The 20,525-nt window shown below is 36.9% G+C and overlaps 1 protein-coding gene across 1 annotated transcript in view; it reads right to left on the minus strand.

Annotated features, from left to right (window-relative positions):
- Window positions 1-13,108: 13,108 nt before the first annotated feature.
- Window positions 13,109-20,525, minus strand: part of CAMK2A (calcium/calmodulin dependent protein kinase II alpha) — a 369,514-nt gene continuing 362,097 nt past the window's right edge. Inside the window, exon 19 of the mRNA XM_053718653.1 lies at window positions 13,109-15,815. Within this exon, the coding sequence (XP_053574628.1) occupies window positions 15,812-15,815 (4 nt within the window). The 3' untranslated portion in view covers window positions 13,109-15,811. The remainder of the gene's footprint in view (window positions 15,816-20,525) is intronic.

The following is a 20,525-nucleotide window of genomic DNA, read 5'->3' on the forward strand; positions in this document are numbered from 1 at the left end:
GAAATTTGAACCTACTGATAATTTGATACCCCAGAGCACATTCACTGGTTGTTGTGTCCCTACCGATAATTTGTAAACTCCTTAGCATATTTATGCCTTTTCTCTCCAGATAAGCCACACTGAAGGTTGTGCCCCTACTGATAATTAGTGAACCCCTGAGCATATTCAGGCCTCTTCAAACCAACCAAGCCAAACTAGAGGATGCGCCTTCCCTATCAATGTAAGAACCCCTGAGCAACTGGAGGTTACACCTCCAATAGTCCACAGCACATTATTTTAGAACAGTGAAAGAATCTCTTAGACACTTGATTGTACTTTCACTTATCTCCTAGTATTGTGCGCTGCACATTGTTGTCCTGTCTGCTCTAACCTAACTTAATCCTGCTGCCGTTTTCCTGCAGATTATCTACTGCTTCCCATTATTTCCATTTGTTGTGTCATGCAAGCCATAAAGTGTTTCTGTATTTTTACGGGTGTTACCATTATGCAATATGTGTCCAACTGACCATCATGCAAAGTGTGTTCTGATACCTATAGTAAATATTAACAATTCCAGCCTGCTTAATTGATCTCACTCACCTCTTTATACGGCCTCAGCTCTGAACCTGGATCATGTCAGGTATCTGAAATTGAGAATTTCTGCCAGGGTCATATAGGCAGAATTTTGTATTGAATAAATTAAGCCTTAACTATTATGTATGTGTAAGGATCAGGTAGGACTACAACTCTTTGAGGAACTAATCATAGTAAACGATTAGGCACTGTGCAGGGTCATTTGAAATGGCTGCTTAAATCCTGTTCGAAAATATAAGAAGGTTGCTCAGTCAGTATAAAGTGTTGAGCTTTGGGTGGTTGTCCCACTTACCTTATGCTCATACTCCCCTCTCCATTTTTCTTCACTTACAGTTTTTCCTATGTTGCAATTATTTCAGCCATTTATCTGTGTAGCAGCATATGGCCAACAATGAGTTCTTTAGTTTTTTTTTATTAAGGTTAGGTTGCAGCATTCAGTTGACTACTTAGACCTATAGATTATTTAAGAATGAGTATGGAAGTGGAATGGGGAGAGCTTAAAATAATAGGTAAGATTGTAATTTTTATGGTGTGAATTCTTCCTACCCATGAGAGCATCTTCTTAGACCATTCAGCTAACAATTGCTGAGTTGAGACATGCAAAGAGATATAATTGGCAGAAAACATGGCCTCTTTATCCATTGAGAGGTAAATGCCTAGGTATTTTAACTGTTTAGGAGTAAAGCAAAAGTAAAGAATCGCTATAAAATCGCCTTGTCTAGATCAGTTAAATGAACCGGAAGAAGTTCCAATGTATTCAGGTTTACCAAGAGATTGGAAATCCAACCATACTCCAGAAATGTGTTCTGTCCCACAGAGAAAGATTTCCTTGGGTCAGTAAAGTCTTCTAATTTTATTATTTATTTTTGTATTTATTAGAATACTACTACAGAATCTTTTGGTATATTACAAAAAATAATAATAATTACTAACTGGGACCTTATTGGTGATTATCCAATTATGGCATAGATTACAAATAGAGAGAAAAAATATTAGCTCTAATGTGTGTTAACATTGCTTGAGCAACTATTTTTTTGCTCATATTACGTCAAAAGAGTTTGCGTGGTAGTCTATGGTATTGTTGGGGGTACTAATTGAGGACCCTGGTTGAGAAACATTGGTCTAGTGCACGCTAACATCTGCATGTCGGATACTTCAAATAATATACTTCTATGGGGGAGCACAAAAAATTCCATGTTGGGTAGTTTTTAAACATTAAGCCGATAGTGCGCAAAAATGAGGGTTACTTTAAGCTGATAGTGTGCAAGTAGAAGAGTTTTGTGCTATACTATTAATGATAAAAAAAAAAATTCTTCAGGTCTTAAAGGGACAGTTCACCCAAAAACTTTCTCCCCTTTAAATTATTCCCAATGATCATTTTTACATGCTAGAGTGTATTAAATTGGTTGCAAGTAGCTCCTTTACTCATATTTCAGCATTTGAAATAGCTGATTTAGCTTGTGGTTTCCCAACCTATACTGAAAGTTTTGATACTGGCGTATACGCTATTGACAAGCCTAAGTAAACACAGCCAGCAGATGAGATTACACCCTCAGTGGGGAGCATGATAGTTAAGTAATAAAATTATAATTTTCCATTGTTCTCTCTATGTATTGAGCGTTGGTGTTCCAGACAAATATAAGATAAGGAAGCAAGTCTGTGTACATAAAAGTGATAACATAATGAGATCTGATATTACCTGAAGCTCAACCCATTGTAATAGGCTGTGGTTTCAAAGCACAAAACCAGCTACTTCATATACACAAATAAACCTGAAAATGCAATTTCTCAAATATTTTATACTCTGCAGTTGGTATAACAAGTCATTTAAAATACATTTATGGAAAAACATTTTTTCAGTGTACTGCCCCTTTAAAAAGCACTACATTTTATATGTGATTGAGTAAAACACTAAACTCACCACTTATAATATGAGCCTAATGAGAGTATAGGATGTGCTAAAAAGTATTGGCCAAGTTAAGATGCTTTGGTTAAAATAGTTAACCATCCACATCTAATACCAGATTGTGAGTTATTCTTTGTGTAAGGTCACACAATAGATTGTTTGTGCACCACTTGTAATCAAGCCCTATTTGTGCTCCATTTGTAATCTAGCCCTATATGGGTATGTGTCTCATTATTTTAGTTTATGGGCAGTTTGTTAAATCAAGTGTTGGGCTGGACTTCCTAAATAATACAAGATAGGTGTTAAATGCTTAGTAAGATGTATGTAAAAGTACCAAAAAGTACACTTCATAAAAGCTTAGTTGTAATTGTTGTTTTAATCATATCTCAAACCCAATTTAAATATATGCTAAGCTTTCTTTTTTGCAATTGAAATGAAAGATCAGAGCAGCTGTTTCCTCTCCCCTGCAATAATCAGTTACTGGTTTAGCTACAGGTAGGAGTATTTTAACCTGCAGCCAATTCAGTGAGAGGTCTGAAGCCATTCTGGTTCTTTACAAAAGCTAGAGATCTTTCAGTAGCCCTGCTCAATGTATTGTTGTCTTGATTTTATAGGATGTTTTAATGTGTAAAATAAAGACAACAGTTTATAGCCACCATCTTCGGCATTCAGAACAGCTCAAAATAAACAAATGCAGATGTCTTGAACATAGCATCAAATGATCAAAAACTTGCAAGCATGGATAGAAATAACTCAAAAAATATTTTTTTTTCTTGAGCATTATATTAATGTGATGTAGGAATATCTCCTTCCATCCAGAACACTGCATAGCAACATAAAAAAAATCAGGCTCTGACTAATCAATATAGATACAAAATGATATGCCAAAATTGTGGCCAATTGCTTAGCTACGGTTATTTCTATCGTAATTCATAGAGATAAAGAGGCCTATTTAACAGTGCGGATCAGGTCCGCAAGACCTCACTGAATGCGGAGAGCAATACGCTCTCCGTATTCAGCATTGCACCAGCAGCTCACAGGAGCTGCTGGTGCAACGCCGCCCCTGACAATCAACCCGATCATACTCGATCGGGTTGAATTCCGGCAATCTCTGTCCGCATGCTCAGAGCAGGCGGACAGGGTTATGGAGCAGTGGTCTTTAGACCGCTGCTTCATAACTGGTGTTTCTGGTGAGTCTGAAGACTGGCCGGAAACACGGGCCCACAAGCTCTGTACGGAGCTTGATAAATGGGCCTCAAGACCTCACTGAATGCGGAGAGCAATACGCTCTCCGTATTCAGCATTGCACCAGCAGCCCACAGGAGCTGCTGGTGCAACGCCGCCCCTGTCAATCAACCCGATCATACTCGATCGGGTTGAATTCCGGCGATCTAACCGAACTTAATCCTGCTGCCGTTTTCCTGCAGATTATCTACTGCTTCCCATTATTTCCATTTGTTGTGTCATGCAAGCCATAAAGTGTTTCTGTGTTTTTACGGGTGTTACCATTATGCAATATGTGTCCAACTGACCATGATGCAAAGTGTGTTCTGATACCTATAGTAAATATTAACAATTCCAGCCTGCTTAATTGATCTCACTCACCTCTTTATACGGCCTCAGCTCTGAACCTGGATCATGTCAGGTATCTGAAATTGAGATTTTCTGCCAGGGTCATATAGGCAGAATTTTGTATTGAATAAATTAAGCCTTAACTATTATGTATGTGTAAGGATCAGGTAGGACTGCAACTCTTTGAGGAACTAATCATAGTAAACGATTAGGCACTGTGCAGGGTCATTTGAAATGGCTGCTTAAATCCTGTTCGAAAATATAAGAAGGGTGCTCAGTCAGTATAAAGTGTTGAGCTTTGGGTGGTTGTCCCACTTACCTTATGCTCATACTCCCCTCTCCATTTTTCTTCACTTACAGTTTTTCCTATGTTTTTCCTATGTTGCAATTATTTCAGCCATTTATCTGTGTAGCAGCATATGGCCAACAATGAGTTCTTTTTTTTTTTTTTTTTTATTAAGGTTAGGTTGCAGCATTCAGTTGACTACTTAGATCTATAGATTATTTAAGAATGAGTATGGAAGTGGAATGGGGAGAGCTTAAAATAATAGGCAAGATTGTAATTTTTATGGTGTGAATTCTTCCTACCCATGAGAGCATCTTCTTAGACCATTCAGCTAACAATTGCTGAGTTGAGACATGCAAAGAGATATAATTGGCAGAAAACATGGCCTCTTTATCCATTGAGAGGTAAATGCCTAGGTATTTTAACTGTTTAGGAGTAAAGCAAAAGTAAAGAATCGCTATAAAATCGCCTTGTCTAGATCAGTTAAATGAACCGGAAGAAGTTCCAATGTATTTAGGTTTACCAAGAGATTGGAAATCCAACCATACTCCAGAAATGTGTTCTGTCCCACAGAGAAAGATTTCCTTGGGTCAGTAAAGTCTTCTAATTTTATTATTTATTTTTGCATTTATTAGAATACTACTACAGAATCTTTTGGTATATTACAAAAAATAATAATAATTACTAACTGGGACCTTATTGGTGATTATCCAATTATGGCATAGATTACAAATAGAGAGAAAAAATATTAGCTCTAATGTGTGTTAACATTGCTTGAGCACAATCAATTGCGCTTCTATTTTTTTGCTCATATTACGTCAAAAGAGTTTGCGTGGTAGTCTATGGTATTGTTGGGGGTACTAATTGAGGACCCTGGTTGAGAAACATTGGTCTAGTGCACGCTAACATCTGCATGTCGGATACTTCAAATAATATACTTCTATGGGGGAGCACAAAAAATTCCATGTTGGGTAGTTTTTAAACATTAAGCCGATAGTGCGCAAAAATGAGGGTTACTTTAAGCTGATAGTGTGCAAGTAGAAGAGTTTTGTGCTATACTATTAATGATAAAAAAAAAAATTCTTCAGGTCTTAAAAAGCACTACATTTTATATGTGATTGAGTAAAACACTAAACTCACCACTTATAATATGAGCCTAATGAGAGTATAGGATGTGCTTAAAAAAGTATTGGCCAAGTTAAGATGCTTTGGTTAAAATATTTAACCATCCACATCTAATACCAGATTGTGAGTTATTCTTTGTGTAAGGTCACACAAAAGATTGTTTGTGCACCACTTGTAATCTAGCCCTATTTGTGCTCCATTTGTAATCTAGCCCTATAAGGGTATGTGTCTCATTATTTTAGTTTATGGGCAGTTTGTTAAATCAAGTGTTGGGCTGGACTTCCTAAATAATACAAGATAGGTGTTAAATGCTTAGTAAGATGTATGTAAAAGTACCAAAAAGTACACTTCATAAAAACTTAGTTGTAATTGTTGTTTTAATCATATCTAAAACCCAATTTAAATATATGCTAAGCTTTCTTTTTTGCAATTGAAATGAAAGATCAGAGCAGCTGTTTCCTCTCCCCTGCAATAATCAGTTACTGGTTTAGCTACAGGTAGGAGTATTTTAACCTGCAGCCAATTCAGTGAGAGGTCTGAACATTGTGAGGAAGAGGAAAGCCATTCTGGTTCTTTACAAAAGCTAGAGATCTTTCAGTAGCCCTGCTCAATGTATTGTTGTCTTGATTTTATAGGATGTTTTAATGTGTAAAATAAAGACAACAGTTTATAGCCACCATCTTCGGCATTCAGAACAGCTCAAAATAAACAAATGCAGATGTCTTGAACATAGCATCAAATGATCAAAAACTTGCAAGCATGGATAGAAATAACTCAAAAAATATTTTTTTTTCTTGAGCATTATATTAATGTGATGTAGGAATATCTCCTTCCATCCAGAACACTGCATAGCAACATAAAAAAAATCAGGCTCTCACTAATCAATATAGATACAAAATGATATGCCAAAATTGTGGCCAATTGCTTAGCTACGGTTATTTCTATCGTAATTCATAGAGATAAAGAGGCCTATTTAACAGTGCGGATCAGGTCCACAAGACCTCACTGAATGCGGAGAGCAATACGCTCTCCGTATTCAGCATTGCACCAGCAGCTCACAGGAGCTGCTGGTGCAACGCCGCCCCTGACAATCAACCCGATCATACTCGATCGGGTTGAATTCCGGCAATCTCTGTCCGCATGCTCAGAGCAGGCGGACAGGGTTATGGAGCAGTGGTCTTTAGACCGCTGCTTCATAACTGGTGTTTCTGGTGAGTCTGAAGACTGGCCGGAAACACGGGCCCACAAGCTCTGTACGGAGCTTGATAAATGGGCCTCAAAGTGAGCTTTATACCTGGAAGGGAGGCGTCTGATAACACCAGACTTATCCTACATATTTTATTTGAAGCAAAAAAAAAAAGGGATCCCATTACTGTCCCTGTCTCTGGACACAGAAAAGGCTTTTGACAGGGTCAGATGAGACTACTTGTAGGAAGTACTTAGGGCATTTAACTTTCCCCAAGAGTTCATAATAGCAGGGATGCCCTCTTTTTTTTAATTCTCTTTGCATTAGTTATAGAACCCCTAGCACAGGCAATTAGAATCAATGACCATATTTCAGGATTTAGCATCAGTGATTCTCACCATAAAATTGCACTTTTTGCAGATGACATAACCATATTGTTGACTTCACCATCTAGGTCTATGCCTGAGGTCTTCAACCTGCTTACGAGATTTAGCTCACTCAACTTCTACAAGCTGAATATAAGTAAATCTGAGGTACTACATATTGATATCTCTTCAGACGAACTGACAAAGTTCCATATAGACTATCCCTTCCAAGGGCCCCAAAACATCTCGGAATATACCTACTGTATGTCCTAATCTTAGCCTTGTAATCTCCAAAAATTACAGTGATCATCTCCCTGATTTCAGAAAATTGCTAAGCGACTGGGAATTCATAGAATTTTCTTGGAGAGGGCTTATTACTGCTATTAAAAGGGCATTCCTACCTACCTAACTGACCTACTTATTTTGATACATCCAATTGACTGTCCTGCGAGCTATTCTCAACAAATTACAGGGTATGAGCTCATTTTATATATGGTAGGGAAAGAGATCTAGGACCTCTAAAATAATCATACAAAGGCCAATTTGCAATGGAGGCTTAGCATACCCGAACATATTATTATATCATGAAGCAGCCCGATTGCCCATGTATGAGGCTGGGGCATCAAAGCTCAAATGCATAGATTGCAGGAAGTGAAACAAGCACTAGTGCATACAAGTATTCTTCTTCTATAGTTACCTCGTATCTTGCCTTGCTCTTGAAATTCCTTGAATTTTATCCATCCGATCATCCTGGACTCCCTGAGAATTTCTCCTTACGCCTCTCCTTCACAAAGTCTTTTTAGTGTATTTCTTACACTACCTGAGACTCACCTTCTGATATGGTCAGAGTCTTCCCCTGTTTATGTGAGAGACTTGTACGAAGAGGGTGTGTTTATGGCATTCACTGATGCCTAGAGTATATTTTTACTAACGCCCACTTTGTATTTTTAATATTTTCATCTAGGTAGCAGACTGAGGGTGAGGGATTTTCCTAAGAGATCTCTATGAGATAACAGCTTGGGAAAACAGATGGACTAATGACTTGTATTTTAAAGGATCCCTATCTTTCCACTATAACACACTTAGCTCTTCCTTATACTCTTCCAAACCTACTCAATATTTAGCTTGAGAAAGAGACCTAGATTTTGCGGTGGACACTTAACTTTGGTCTTATAAAATTACCTTTGCTAAGAAAGCCTTACATTGCACTACACTATAGTAACTATACTATAAGTTGACAGTAAGATGGCACTTGGTGCCTATTACACTTCATGGTATGTTAAACTCAGTGTCCCCCTATGCTGGAGGGGTAATGGTTCAAAGGGATACAAAACCAAAAAATGTTCTTTAATGATTCAGATAGAGGATGCAATGTTAAGCTTATATTCCTGCTTTTTAAATAAAGAAAAAAATTGAAGAAAATTTGTTAATAGTAGTAAATTATAAAGTTGCTTAAAATGACATGCTCTATCTGAATCATGAAAGAAAAAAAAATGGGTTTAGTATCCCTTTAAGGGGCACAGTGATACATATTTGGTGGAGCTGCCCTATGGAGTTCTGGGTTTGCGGCTGCTCGTGGGTTATCCCAAAGATTCCAAAACCAAATAGAGTAGAAAGAATCTCTCCCCTTATGGCTACAAAAATAACTATTGCAAGAGCCTGAAAACAACCACGCTCCCACACCTTCATCCATGTACATTCTTTAATGGCTTACTTTAAAACCATGTAACAGTTTTCTTTCCAGACAATTGACAAATATGACCTTTATTTTGCAATATGGACACCCTGGAGTGAGATATATGGAGAATAGAGAATACAACCTGGGGAAACCCCTGACAGTATTGATAAGTCCAAAGTGGCAAAGTGGTGGTGGTGTTTTTTCCTCTTTCTTTTCCTTTTATCTTCTTCCTCCCTTCTGCCTATCACTCCTCTTGACAGGTCCTATGATTCCCTCGCTCCTGATCATTATGCAAGTAATACATCTATTCTGATTCACTATGCCCACATTAAATACTTTACATATTGCTAAGTTTGTGAATGTAACCTCTCCTAGATTCCTCAATGTATAAAAAATAGGAGATTTCACCTTTGACAGTCTAAGTGTACTTCATGACATGGACTCTTCCATTCCCCATTGGATGTCATCTCTTTTATTTAATTTTTTATGTACATTGAGACAAGGGTTTTACATTGTTTTTCTTAAAACCCCAATAAAACATTTAAATAAATTTAAAAAAAAAAACTCTCTCAAGCTAAAATTTACTTTTCTAAAATAGTTTGAGGGACCTTACAGTACTGCAGAGACTTTGAAAACATTTTATTTATGGTGCTAAAGAAAGCTACACAGAAGCAATTTTATTTAGGATTTGTGCCATTTATTGAAATCAAACATCAATATTAAAATATACAGCCAGAAAATATGCCAGGTTATACCACCATCTAACCAGTGTAACAGCCACAGGATAGAAAAAAAATATAAACCTGAACAAATGCTTCTGCAACACGTTACACCGGCTCACGGTCTTTAAATACCGACAAAACAAAGAACGTTATATTTTAGCTGTTTTGCAGTCATTTTGAAAACAAATGTCTAGAGATGAGTGACTGTTGTGCTTTTACCTCTCAAATGCTATAGGGTCAATGTTTTTCAAAGGGTAGCAATTGAAGTAAAATCATTGAAAAACCTGCTAAAGTTCAGTCACACATAAAATATAAACCAGTTCGTACTAGTGCTATTGAGACTTTCTATATGAATAAGAACAGAAAAAAATGCTTAAATAAAATATAATCATTGAAATGTTTATATTTTCTTTATACGCAAACAAAAGCTAAATAGTTTGCTCAAATTATTTGTTCTCAAAAATCTTCCATGCCTTAGTATTTACAGAATAGCGACTGTAATGTATAGATAGTAAAAAGAAAAACAAAATCACACAAAAGACCAAAATAAATCATTCTTAAGATTGGGGGGTCAACACATTTCTTTAGATAAACTTATTCAAATTATTTTTCTACAAAATTTCTATCCCCATTTATTTACTTATTTTTTTTACAGAATTCACCATTAAACAGATTGTGATCGATCTATGTTAGCTTAAAAACAAAGATCAAGGACTGGCATGTTTGGATCCAAAATTGTAGGCGAACAGATTATCTACTTTTGGAGACAAATCAAATGCCGTTATGTGCAATTTTATAGCGTCTTTTTTATGTTTCCTTATTATAATAAAATGTTCAAATAAAAGTAAAAAATGTAAATGGTTTATATTATTACGTTTGTTGAATTTATGAGAAACAAAATCAATATGCAGTATTCAAGTGTATGCTCCAATATAAAAAAATAAGCATAATCTAAATATGCTAAAACAAGGAACCCGATTTTTAAATAACCAGGGTCTTGAAATGTCCAGTTACTTTATTATTGCATTAGTGGTACAATTCAAGCTAATATTATATTGATATAGAAATAAGCAGCTTGATGGCAGATAAATATTTGGCAGTATCTGCTATATATATATATATATATATATATATATATATATATATATATATATATATATATTGGGGTAGATTTATCATACCCCGGACGGATTGATGTCCGCAGCTGTTTCTTAACTCCTGTTTCCGGCGAGCCTGAAGGCACGCGCGGAAACAGGTGCATTAGGCACCATTCGGGGCATGTTAAATCGGCCCCATTGTGTTTAGTTTTATTTGGTTTTGGCCTTGCATTAGTTCCCCTGCTGCACATTAAGTTCTAATAGTGCCTTGCCAGCTACCACTTCTCTCACCATCTTAGTTTACAGTATAACTTTACGTTTGTATTTCTCTTCCGCTAAAATAGTTTTTCCTTTGTTATTAATATTCACTATTGTAAAGCATGTGAATGTTCCTTGCATATATCAATGCTCTTTCCCCCCAGCAAACTATACATATTAAAGTCTTTAAATATGCACAGATTATCTATAACATTCTAAAAAGATTTCTATATATTCTATGGTATTTTTCGGATGGTCTGTTTCTGCAAACACTAATAAAGATTTGAATACGTTGTCACTTTCTGTACATGCCCCCACCTTCCCTTTGCTACTTTGCTTGTCATCCTTTGAGTCATCTGATTCAATAGCTACCAGATCTCATTCTTAAATAGTGGTAAGATAAAATTATTTCTATACCCATCCTCTGTTTCTGCATCTACAGAAAAACCATTAAAACTTTGGTAACAAAACGTATCCATTTAGTTTATGGATTCTTTTACATATAATGGGTTCTGGTTATGTGCGTATTGTGCATAGTCATATAGAACAAATTATGTGTATTTTTCTGAAATTAGTTGTGCTATTTATAATTGCTCAAATTGTGCTTTCTATGGAATATTTCTGTCAGTAGCTTTCTAAAATGTAATGACCAGTGCTATATGCAGAGAAAAGAGATATGTAAAGGAGAAATAAGTAGAAAAAAGTGGTAGAAATTAGGTCCCTATAATTGTATCTAGAATCACCCCTGATTATTGTTTTAAAGAAACTTTCTTGGATTAGAATCATAGGTTAAAGGGATATGAACCCCAATTTTTTTCTTTCATGATTCAGATAGAGCATGCAATTTTAAGCAACTTTATAATTTACCCCTATTATCAATTTTTATTAGTTCTCTTGGTATCTTTATTTGAAAAAGCAGAAATGTAAGCTTAGAAGCCAGCCCATTTTTTGTCCAGAACCTAGGTTGTGCTTGCTGATTGGTGGATACATTTAGCCACCAATTAAGCAAGCGTTGTTCAGGTTCTGAACCAAAAATGGGCTGGCTTCTAAACTTACATTTCTGCTTTTTCAAATAAAGATACCAAGAGAAAGAAGAAAAATTGATAATAGGGGTAAATTAGAAAGTTGCTTAAAATTGCATGCTCTATCTATCTGAATCATGAAAAAAAAAATGGGTTTCATATCCCTTTAAGCCCTGAACAGACATTTGTCTTGTACTGGCTAAAAGCAGAAACAGCTAAATTCCCTATAATTAGGTGGAAGCAAGAAAACTGAAAAAATTATTATTTCTACTGAGGAAAAAAAACTATTATTCTTACATTTAAATTAAAGTGTCAAAGATCTCTCCAAATATCTGAAAATGTGAGCAATAGGATAACATGAGAATTAAAGAGATTTGTCTCAGTAGGGATACCCATCCATTCTTAAAGTATCCAGAAATAAAGGTGTACTGGGTATATTATTATACAATACAGTAAAATGGCAGAGGTATATGGTACAGGAAGTAAAGAATAACAATGTAAACGAATGAGACTTGGCAAGGCAATGAGATGATACAGAGCTGCCCTAACAACATCTTGTTAAAAATATTTTAGTGCTAAGATCTAAAGCAGAAATTAAGAAAGGAATGTGTCTTTGAGGAGGGGACATGGTTAGGAAATTTCATGAGTGTAGGAGATTATTTATTAAGATAATATAAGAATGGTCCACGCTAATTTGTTGGTGATGTAGATGGAATCTCTCCCTTATCGGCTATTGTTTCAGACTTTTTGTCACATCTGGGTATGGTCATTGAGGAGATGATGGTCGTCAAGGAAGAGTTCTTGTTTGACTATTCCTTTCTTTATAGGGATAACCAGGAAATGAGGTGTTTAGTTGGGGCCTTTTAAAAGGACCTTTTTCTTATAAAAGATATTTTGATAAAATGGATAATTAATTGTTATGGATGTTTCTACCTTTAACACTTGCTATGGGACCCATTTATCAAGCTCCGTATGGAGCCCGAAGGGCCGCGTTTCTAAAGACCGCTGCTCCATAACCTGTCCGCCTGCTCTGAGGAGGTGGACAGAGATCGTATGAAATCAACCCAGCCGCAAATCTGCAGTGGGCAGCGTTGCACCAGCAGTTCACAAGAGCTGCTGGTGCAATGCTGAATGCGGCGAGTATATTGCTCTCCGCATTCAGCGATGTCTGTTGGACATGATCCGCTGATCGGTTCATGTCGGACAGACATTTGTTAAATAGGCCCCTATATCTTCATTACAACCTACATTTCTCAAAGCACCTATTAAAAACTTTGAAACACATTGTTCTATAGCAGATGAGAGGGCAATTGCTGAATAAGAGGTAAAACACTATATCTTTTATTAAATACAATAATCGGAAGACTATAAACAAGACATTCTGTAGACAACCTTATGTCATAAATAATCCCACAAACTGAAGGCAAATCTGTCCAGCTTTGGAGACATTTGGCACAGCCCAAGGGTAGGCGACATAAACCCCATGCAAGCCTTAACCTACTAGATGTAGTGAGCATGGGGTAATCAAGCATACTGTTAAATGGGCACACATAGTTTTCTTGCAATGCAGCTTCTTTAAACTGAAGTTAACTTGAACCTTTGGCCTGGCATTAAAAAGTGTCCTCATTTTCAGTCAATTTCACTTTTAAATGGAAAAAAAGGTAAAGTGTCCTCCATCTTCATGACCAATATTACTTTCTTGTATTCTAGAATTCCCAATCCATTAAGCAATAAAAACTCAGAAAACCAAGAGGAAAAAAAAAACCAAAACAACATAAAGGCTTACAGGGATAATCTCCAGAACACGTCAATTATTTAACCTGGAGAGCAATCAAGTAGCAGCTGAAATGGTGGATTTATAATTCATTTTTATAAAATAATATCTTCTCCAGTATTGGTTAGTTGAATTCATCAAACACCAACAAAGAAGTTAACACAATCTTAATAAATCGTTCATTTTTACACACATCCTCAAAAAAAACAAAAACAATACATCAAAAATGTATGCTTTTGTGCAAGTAGAGACAGGGTCTTCTTAAAAACATAAAATAGGATGCTTAATTTGTGTTTAAAATAGAAAATATTTTCCTCTCTGGTACAGATTATTTTAGCATTAAAACACATATTCAATATACAACTCAAGTTCCTCCACATAAATAGTAGGGCGTAGCCTCTTGTATTCAATATACTAAAAACATGAAAATACCTAGTATTGCAGGCTAATTATTCTGAACTGCTAAGAATACAAAAGAAAGTCATCTGCTTAGATCTTCATAATGTCTACATTATTATTATTAAATAGTAATTCCCAGACCTTACATTACACTTCCCACCTGCTTATACATCCCTCAGTACAATTTCTAACTGGCTGAGCTGGGCAAATACGTGGACAGAACACAATATAAAATAATTGGGAGTATATTGCAAAGTTGTATTATTTGACCAGCTAGGAAAGTGACTCTAAGAAATAAGACTCCTATGCAGTTCTTGCCTGGTTATTCACATAAAACTACTTACAACCTTTATTTGGCGCAGACTTAATCACTGTTTTACAAACCATCTTCAAGCAGATAACAATATCCTGCACATTTATTAAGTTCTTTACAACAAGTTTATATGAAAAAAGTGATTAACAAATTAAATTGATTTGTAAAATTAGAACACTACAATAGAAGAAAACTACAAGTTAAACCCATTATATTGCAAAATTACCCCAGTCCTCCTACGGCATTCCGTCATTGTAAAACTATACAAATATTGACAAATCAAACTTTCCAAAAACGGTAAAGAGCAAGCAGTACCCCATCTAACCACAGAACAGAGAGATTCTATGTTTGGTTCCAACCGAAAAAAAACAAACAAAAAAAAACACCTCTGAACATTTTGCAAATAAATAACAAAAAATACTATAAATATAAAAATCATGCATATTATAGCTTTGCAATAGAAATACGCTTCCTTAACACAATGAAGAATTATTCCCACAAAATATATATATATGTATATTTATATATATTTATTATTACTATAGCTTGCATTTTCTGTCTGCACTTTTAAACTATTTTTTTTTATTGTTAACCTATTCTTTGCTGGAGAATCATGCAAAGCATCACCATACATTGCTTTACATCTCCATAGCAGAATAGGATCAAACCTTTAGCTCATAAATAAATATACATTCTCTTTAAAAGTTCCAGTTGGAAACTGCACCTGAAAGAAACAGCAAGGGACAAGTCTTATTACAGTATTACACATATAGCTAAATCCAACTGTTGTCTGGTAACCTTGGAAATAACTTCATAGGGTGCACTGTGTGAATAAGGCATCCTTACAGAGCTCTGATTTCAAATGAAAGAAAATGGAATGCAGAGCATCTATCTGGTGTTGTATATGAGGTTAACCAAAATGTGAATTGTTGAGTATTTAAGTTTCTTGACATAAAAAAATGTAGGGAAGTCTCTTCAACGAGTTTTGTGCTATTGGTTTGATAGTTAATAAAGTTATTATAAGAATATGGATCTGCCAAGCATTGTTGAAAAATGTGCTATTGGTCCTTCTAGATGTGTTATTTCTTTTTGACCAGAAAGTATAATTTAAGCTCCAACCTCTGTAAAAAAAAAATAAAAAAATACCCAGAGTTCTGGGAGTTAATAATAAAATAAAAAAAAGTTCTTATGGTAGTATGTTTTGTTGTTGCAACAGTGCTATCCATAAACGGATTATGAAGAACCCTACATGTAATAAAACCATGTCCAGAGAAGAGACACCCCTCTTTCCTTGATCCCTCATTAAATGAGTGACACGTTGTGCAAACTGGACATGCATACTCACAGCTGTACATACAATCACACAATGGATATCTCAGTCACCTGATCCCTCAACAGTAAAATAAATAGAGAGGTACTCAGGCCTAGCTGAGCAAATGGGTGAGGGATAAATGTAGAGGGGGTAGGTGCAGAAAACTCAAGGTGGTATCCTCGTTCAGTTGAGTAGATACAAGCCCATATTGCGCGCTGGAGTTTCAGCTGTAAAAAATACATAAAGAAATACGTAAATAAAAGTAACATTTAACATACCTTCCTCATATCACCTCTTCTATCATTTAATTTAAAGAAATACAAAACCCTAAAATGTTTTTTTGTGATTCAGAGTATTCAATTTAAAAAAAAAAAAAAAAGTTTCCAATTTATTTCTATTATCAAAATTTGCTTTGCTCCCATGGTATTCTTTGTTGAAGAGATACTTAGGTAGGTGTCTGGAGCACAAAATGGCAGGAAATAGTGGTGCTATCTAGAACCCTTGCAAAGGGATAACATTCTTGCAAAACTGCTGCCATATAGTTCTCTTGACACGTGCACAAAATATACCAAGACAACGAAGAACATTTGATAATAGAAGAAAATTAAAAAGTTGTTTAAAATTGAATGCGCTATCTGAATCATGAAAGAAATTTTTTTGGGATTTTATGTCCCTTTAAATGTTCAAAATCACTGATTACACTATACAATTTAATGAACCAGTACAATCTGAAATGTTTTATTTTGCATAAACAGGAAGTGAAAAAAAGTTGACTTTTTATCTTATATGATTAAGAAAGAAGTGAATTGGAAATGTTTTCCCCTCTAATTATTTGTTTTACACCCCATTATCAAATGTACTTAAAGAGACAGTCTACTGTAGAATAGTTTTTTTTTAAAAAAAATCCTTTATTACCCATTCCCCAGTTTTGCATAACCCACACGGTTATATTAATAGACTTTTTACTTCTGTGAGATTACCTTGTATCTAAGCCTCTGCAGACTGCCCCTTTATTTCAGACATGCATTTTAGCCAATCAGTGCTGATTCATAAATAACTCTACGGGAGTTAGAACAATGATATCTATATGGCACACATGAACTAGCACTGTAAGATATATAAGAGTATATAAGAGGCAGCCTTCAAAGGCTTAGAAATCAGCATATGAGCCTACATAGATTTAGCTTTCAACAAAGAATACAAAGGAAAAAGTAAATTTGATGATAAAAGTAACTTGGAAAGTTGTTTAAAATTGCATGCCCTATCTGAATCATAAAAGTTTCATTTGGACTAGACTGTCCCTTTAACTCTGTGTCTCATTTGTTAAAAAATCAGTCAGGGAGGCTCAGGAGAGTTAACATGTGTGGAGCATTATAGGCAGCAGTTTTGCAAGAATGCTTTTTACAGTTTAATGCATTTACAAGAACACATAGGGCTAGATTATAAGTGGAGCGCAAAATATAGTTCCCAAGAAAGCAATATTTGCGCTCCACTTAGTAATACCAGTGCACACATGTGTGCAATGGTATTGCAAGTTAGGTGCAATGTGAACGCAACCTCGAGTTCGCATTGCACGGGAGAGTTGCTCTCAAGAGAGTGTGCCTCCACAGGCTAGGGATGGGCGACTGTTTCTAAAAATGTGAAATTTAAAACAAAATTTTTATACATTTGTTCAAATCGAATTTCGAATGTTTATATAAAATTCTATTTTCGAATTTTTGTTTTCGAATTTTTCAATAAAATTCGAAAATATTCACTGCGTCAGTTCTACAGCTGTGTCTCACGGCGAATGCCGTGAGACACAGCTGTAGAACTGACGCAGTGAAGGGAGTAAGTCGCACAGCAATGGGCAGCAGATTGTAAATTTATATGCTTATATATTTATGTCTTCATATGTGTATATACCCATATGAAGACAAATATATATATGTATATAATCAAATACATATATATTTACAGGGAACACAGTCTCCATAGAACGCTATGTAAAGGCACTTTTCAGTGCCGTTTTTTTCTAACACCCCACTCCTGCCAACTCTAACCCCTCATAACTGTTTTTTGCAGTTTTTTTTTTTTTAAAAAGGAAGAATGCTAATTTTTTTAAAATAAAAAAATGTGGCTGTTTACAAAGACGTCAGGATTTTGCCATATTATAGTTATAGTCTCAACCAGGATGGGGGAGGCGGAGGGTAGAATATCTGATCTGGAAGACTCTAATATCAATACATCGAGTAAAATAGCACACTTAGAGAAACAAAACACATCCCTCCAGATGAAAATAGATGATCTAGAAAATAGATCGAGGCGCAATAACATGCGTCTCCTTTGTCTCCCAGAATCCGTTAAACAACAGGAATTGATTCACTTTATAGAAAACACTTTGCCATCACTGCTAAATGTATCTATCAAAGACCTTATTGGAGGGGTGGAAAGGGCGCACAGGGTAGGGCCGGATAGACCTAGTCAGAATTTGGAGCAACCTCGCCCCATAATGATAAAATTCTTGCATTTTCAAACCAAAACTGCCATCTTAAGAGCCTACAGAAAAGTGGGTGAGCTGATGTTTGAAAACTCAAGGTTACTACTGTTCCAGGACTTCTCTGCGGACCTAATGAAATGCCGCAGAGAATTCTAGCCCCTTTGCACACAGCTTCATAGGGAGGGTAAACAGGCCTACCTTTTGTACCCCGCTAGGCTCAAACTGGTCACCCCCAGGGGTTCCAGATTCTTCGAGACCCCAGCTGCTGCCCAGGAATTCTTAGACAAATATGAGCCCTTAGCGTGCAGCCCCACACACAGCCCTCAGAGACAACTGAGGGGAGAGGAGGGTTGAATGGGAAGTATAGCTATAAAAGTTTAAATATGTCTAATTGTACCAGACTTAAATTAGCATAATGGTTGATTGGGCTTGGATACTGACTTTGTCTCAATTAATCACGTTACTACTGGGAACCCCCTTGGGGAAGGGCCGGGTGTTTGGCCCGCTCTCAGACACAGGGTCCACACCCGGGACAGCCTTGAAGGGCTGTTCCGGTTGTGATTTCACAAGATTTTGTTACAAATGTTTTGAGTTCTTAGTTGAGGCAGCTTCTCTATGGCTGCTTCCTATTATTGGTGCACATGATGAAAAGAATATCTGTCATAACATGTCAATTTTTACTGATCTTATTATAAATGCTGTATTAGATTGGGTTCTGATGACAAATTTGAATTTCTTTACAGCACCACTGTTTGCAATGTCTGTTCAATGGGGCCTGGCGGGGAATCTGCATGGTAAAGGGCTGAACCGGGAGCCTCTACACACGCAGCAAAGGTTTGAAACAATGTTTTTTTTTTTCTCTTGACCCCACAGTCCTCTTCCTTTTTCTCCTTCCACCCACTCCCCCTGTGTTTGTCTGCGATGCCACCTATACCTCACCGCCCTTAGCCATGAAAATGCCCTTAACACTCACATCATTCCCACTAGATAAGATTTAATTTATATTCCTGGAATATAGGGGGCATCCACTCCCCTATCAAGAGGAAGTCGATTTTAACCCACCTTAGGAAAAAACGTGCAGAGATTGTATTCTTACAGGAGACTCACCTCTCAGACTTAGAGCATAGTAAATTGCAGACTGGCTGGGTGGGAAGAGTTGAGTTTGTCTCATATAAATCAGCTAGTAGAGGATTAGCTATACTTTTCGGTAAGCAATTGGAATATGAGATTTTAGATGTGCTTAAAGACCCTGAAGGTAGATACCTTGTAGTGCAGATTAGCATCTTAGACAACACCTACACCTTATGTAACATCTATGCCCCGAACCAAAGAGACAGAAAGTTCTGGGATTCCATCACGACCCTACACATGGCCTATCTGGGTACCCACATCATTCTAGGTGGAGATTTCAATCTAGCTCCCAATCCCCATTGCGATAGGCTTAGATACCCTAGCAGATGCGCAGCGAGAAGCCTACCCAAAGTTTCAGATAAATTTGAGAGAGAAGTCTTTGAGGGTTTGAGGGGCGCCCTGGATGTCTCAGACGTCTGGTGCCAATTCAGCCCCGATGGCAGAGACTATACCTGTGTCTCGAGGGCAACGCCCTCCATGTCACGCATTGACCTCTTTATGATTTCAAACTCGGTGATCACTCAGGTCATAGATACAAAAAAAAAAAAAAAAAAAAAAATCGGTGAAGTCATTGTCTCTGATCACGCCCCTATAGCACTTTTCCTTGATACTACACCCAAGGTGCCCAACAGACGTACCCTGCGTTTCCCAAAATATCTGGTAACGTCCCAAGAATTTCAGTCCTACCTAGTTCACTGTTGGGATGACTATAGGATAAACAATATCCAGCACCTAAATACGCCAGAACTCTTTTGGAGCATGGCTAAAGCCGTTCTTTCGGGCAACATCATTGCATTTATGGCCCGCAGAAAAAGGCAATGCATGGAGAAGGTTACAGGATTGAGAGATAGGTTGGCGGAGACCTATCGTGCATATTGCACTACCCCCTCTCAACACTTACCGTGCTTACACCGGCATCAAACTGGAGTATGACTCACTCCTCGCGCACCAGGCCCCTCAGGAGCTCATACGGACCCGGGGTAAATATTACCGGTACGGGGACAAATCTGGAAAACTTTTGGCCACTCTGGTGAAACTAAACACCTCCTCCAAGCATATTGTGGTGATTAAGGTCGGGGACAGAGTCCTGAGGGATTCGGGGGCTATTGCAGAGGCTTTTGCCTCCTACTACTCCTCTCTGTACGCAAGCAAACTCCCTACGGGGAACGAGGCGAGGGATCGCTTTTGGGAGACCATCACTCTCCCAAAACTCTCGGAGGAGCAATTAGCTACGCTGAATGCCCCTATAACAAGAGGAGAGGTAGAAAGAACCATCATGAGCATGTCAACGGGTAAGGCGCCTGGTCCCGATGGCCTACCGATTGAA

Source organism: Bombina bombina, chromosome 6 (assembly GCF_027579735.1).
Source record: "Bombina bombina isolate aBomBom1 chromosome 6, aBomBom1.pri, whole genome shotgun sequence".
In the NCBI taxonomy this organism is placed as follows: domain Eukaryota; kingdom Metazoa; phylum Chordata; class Amphibia; order Anura; family Bombinatoridae; genus Bombina; species Bombina bombina.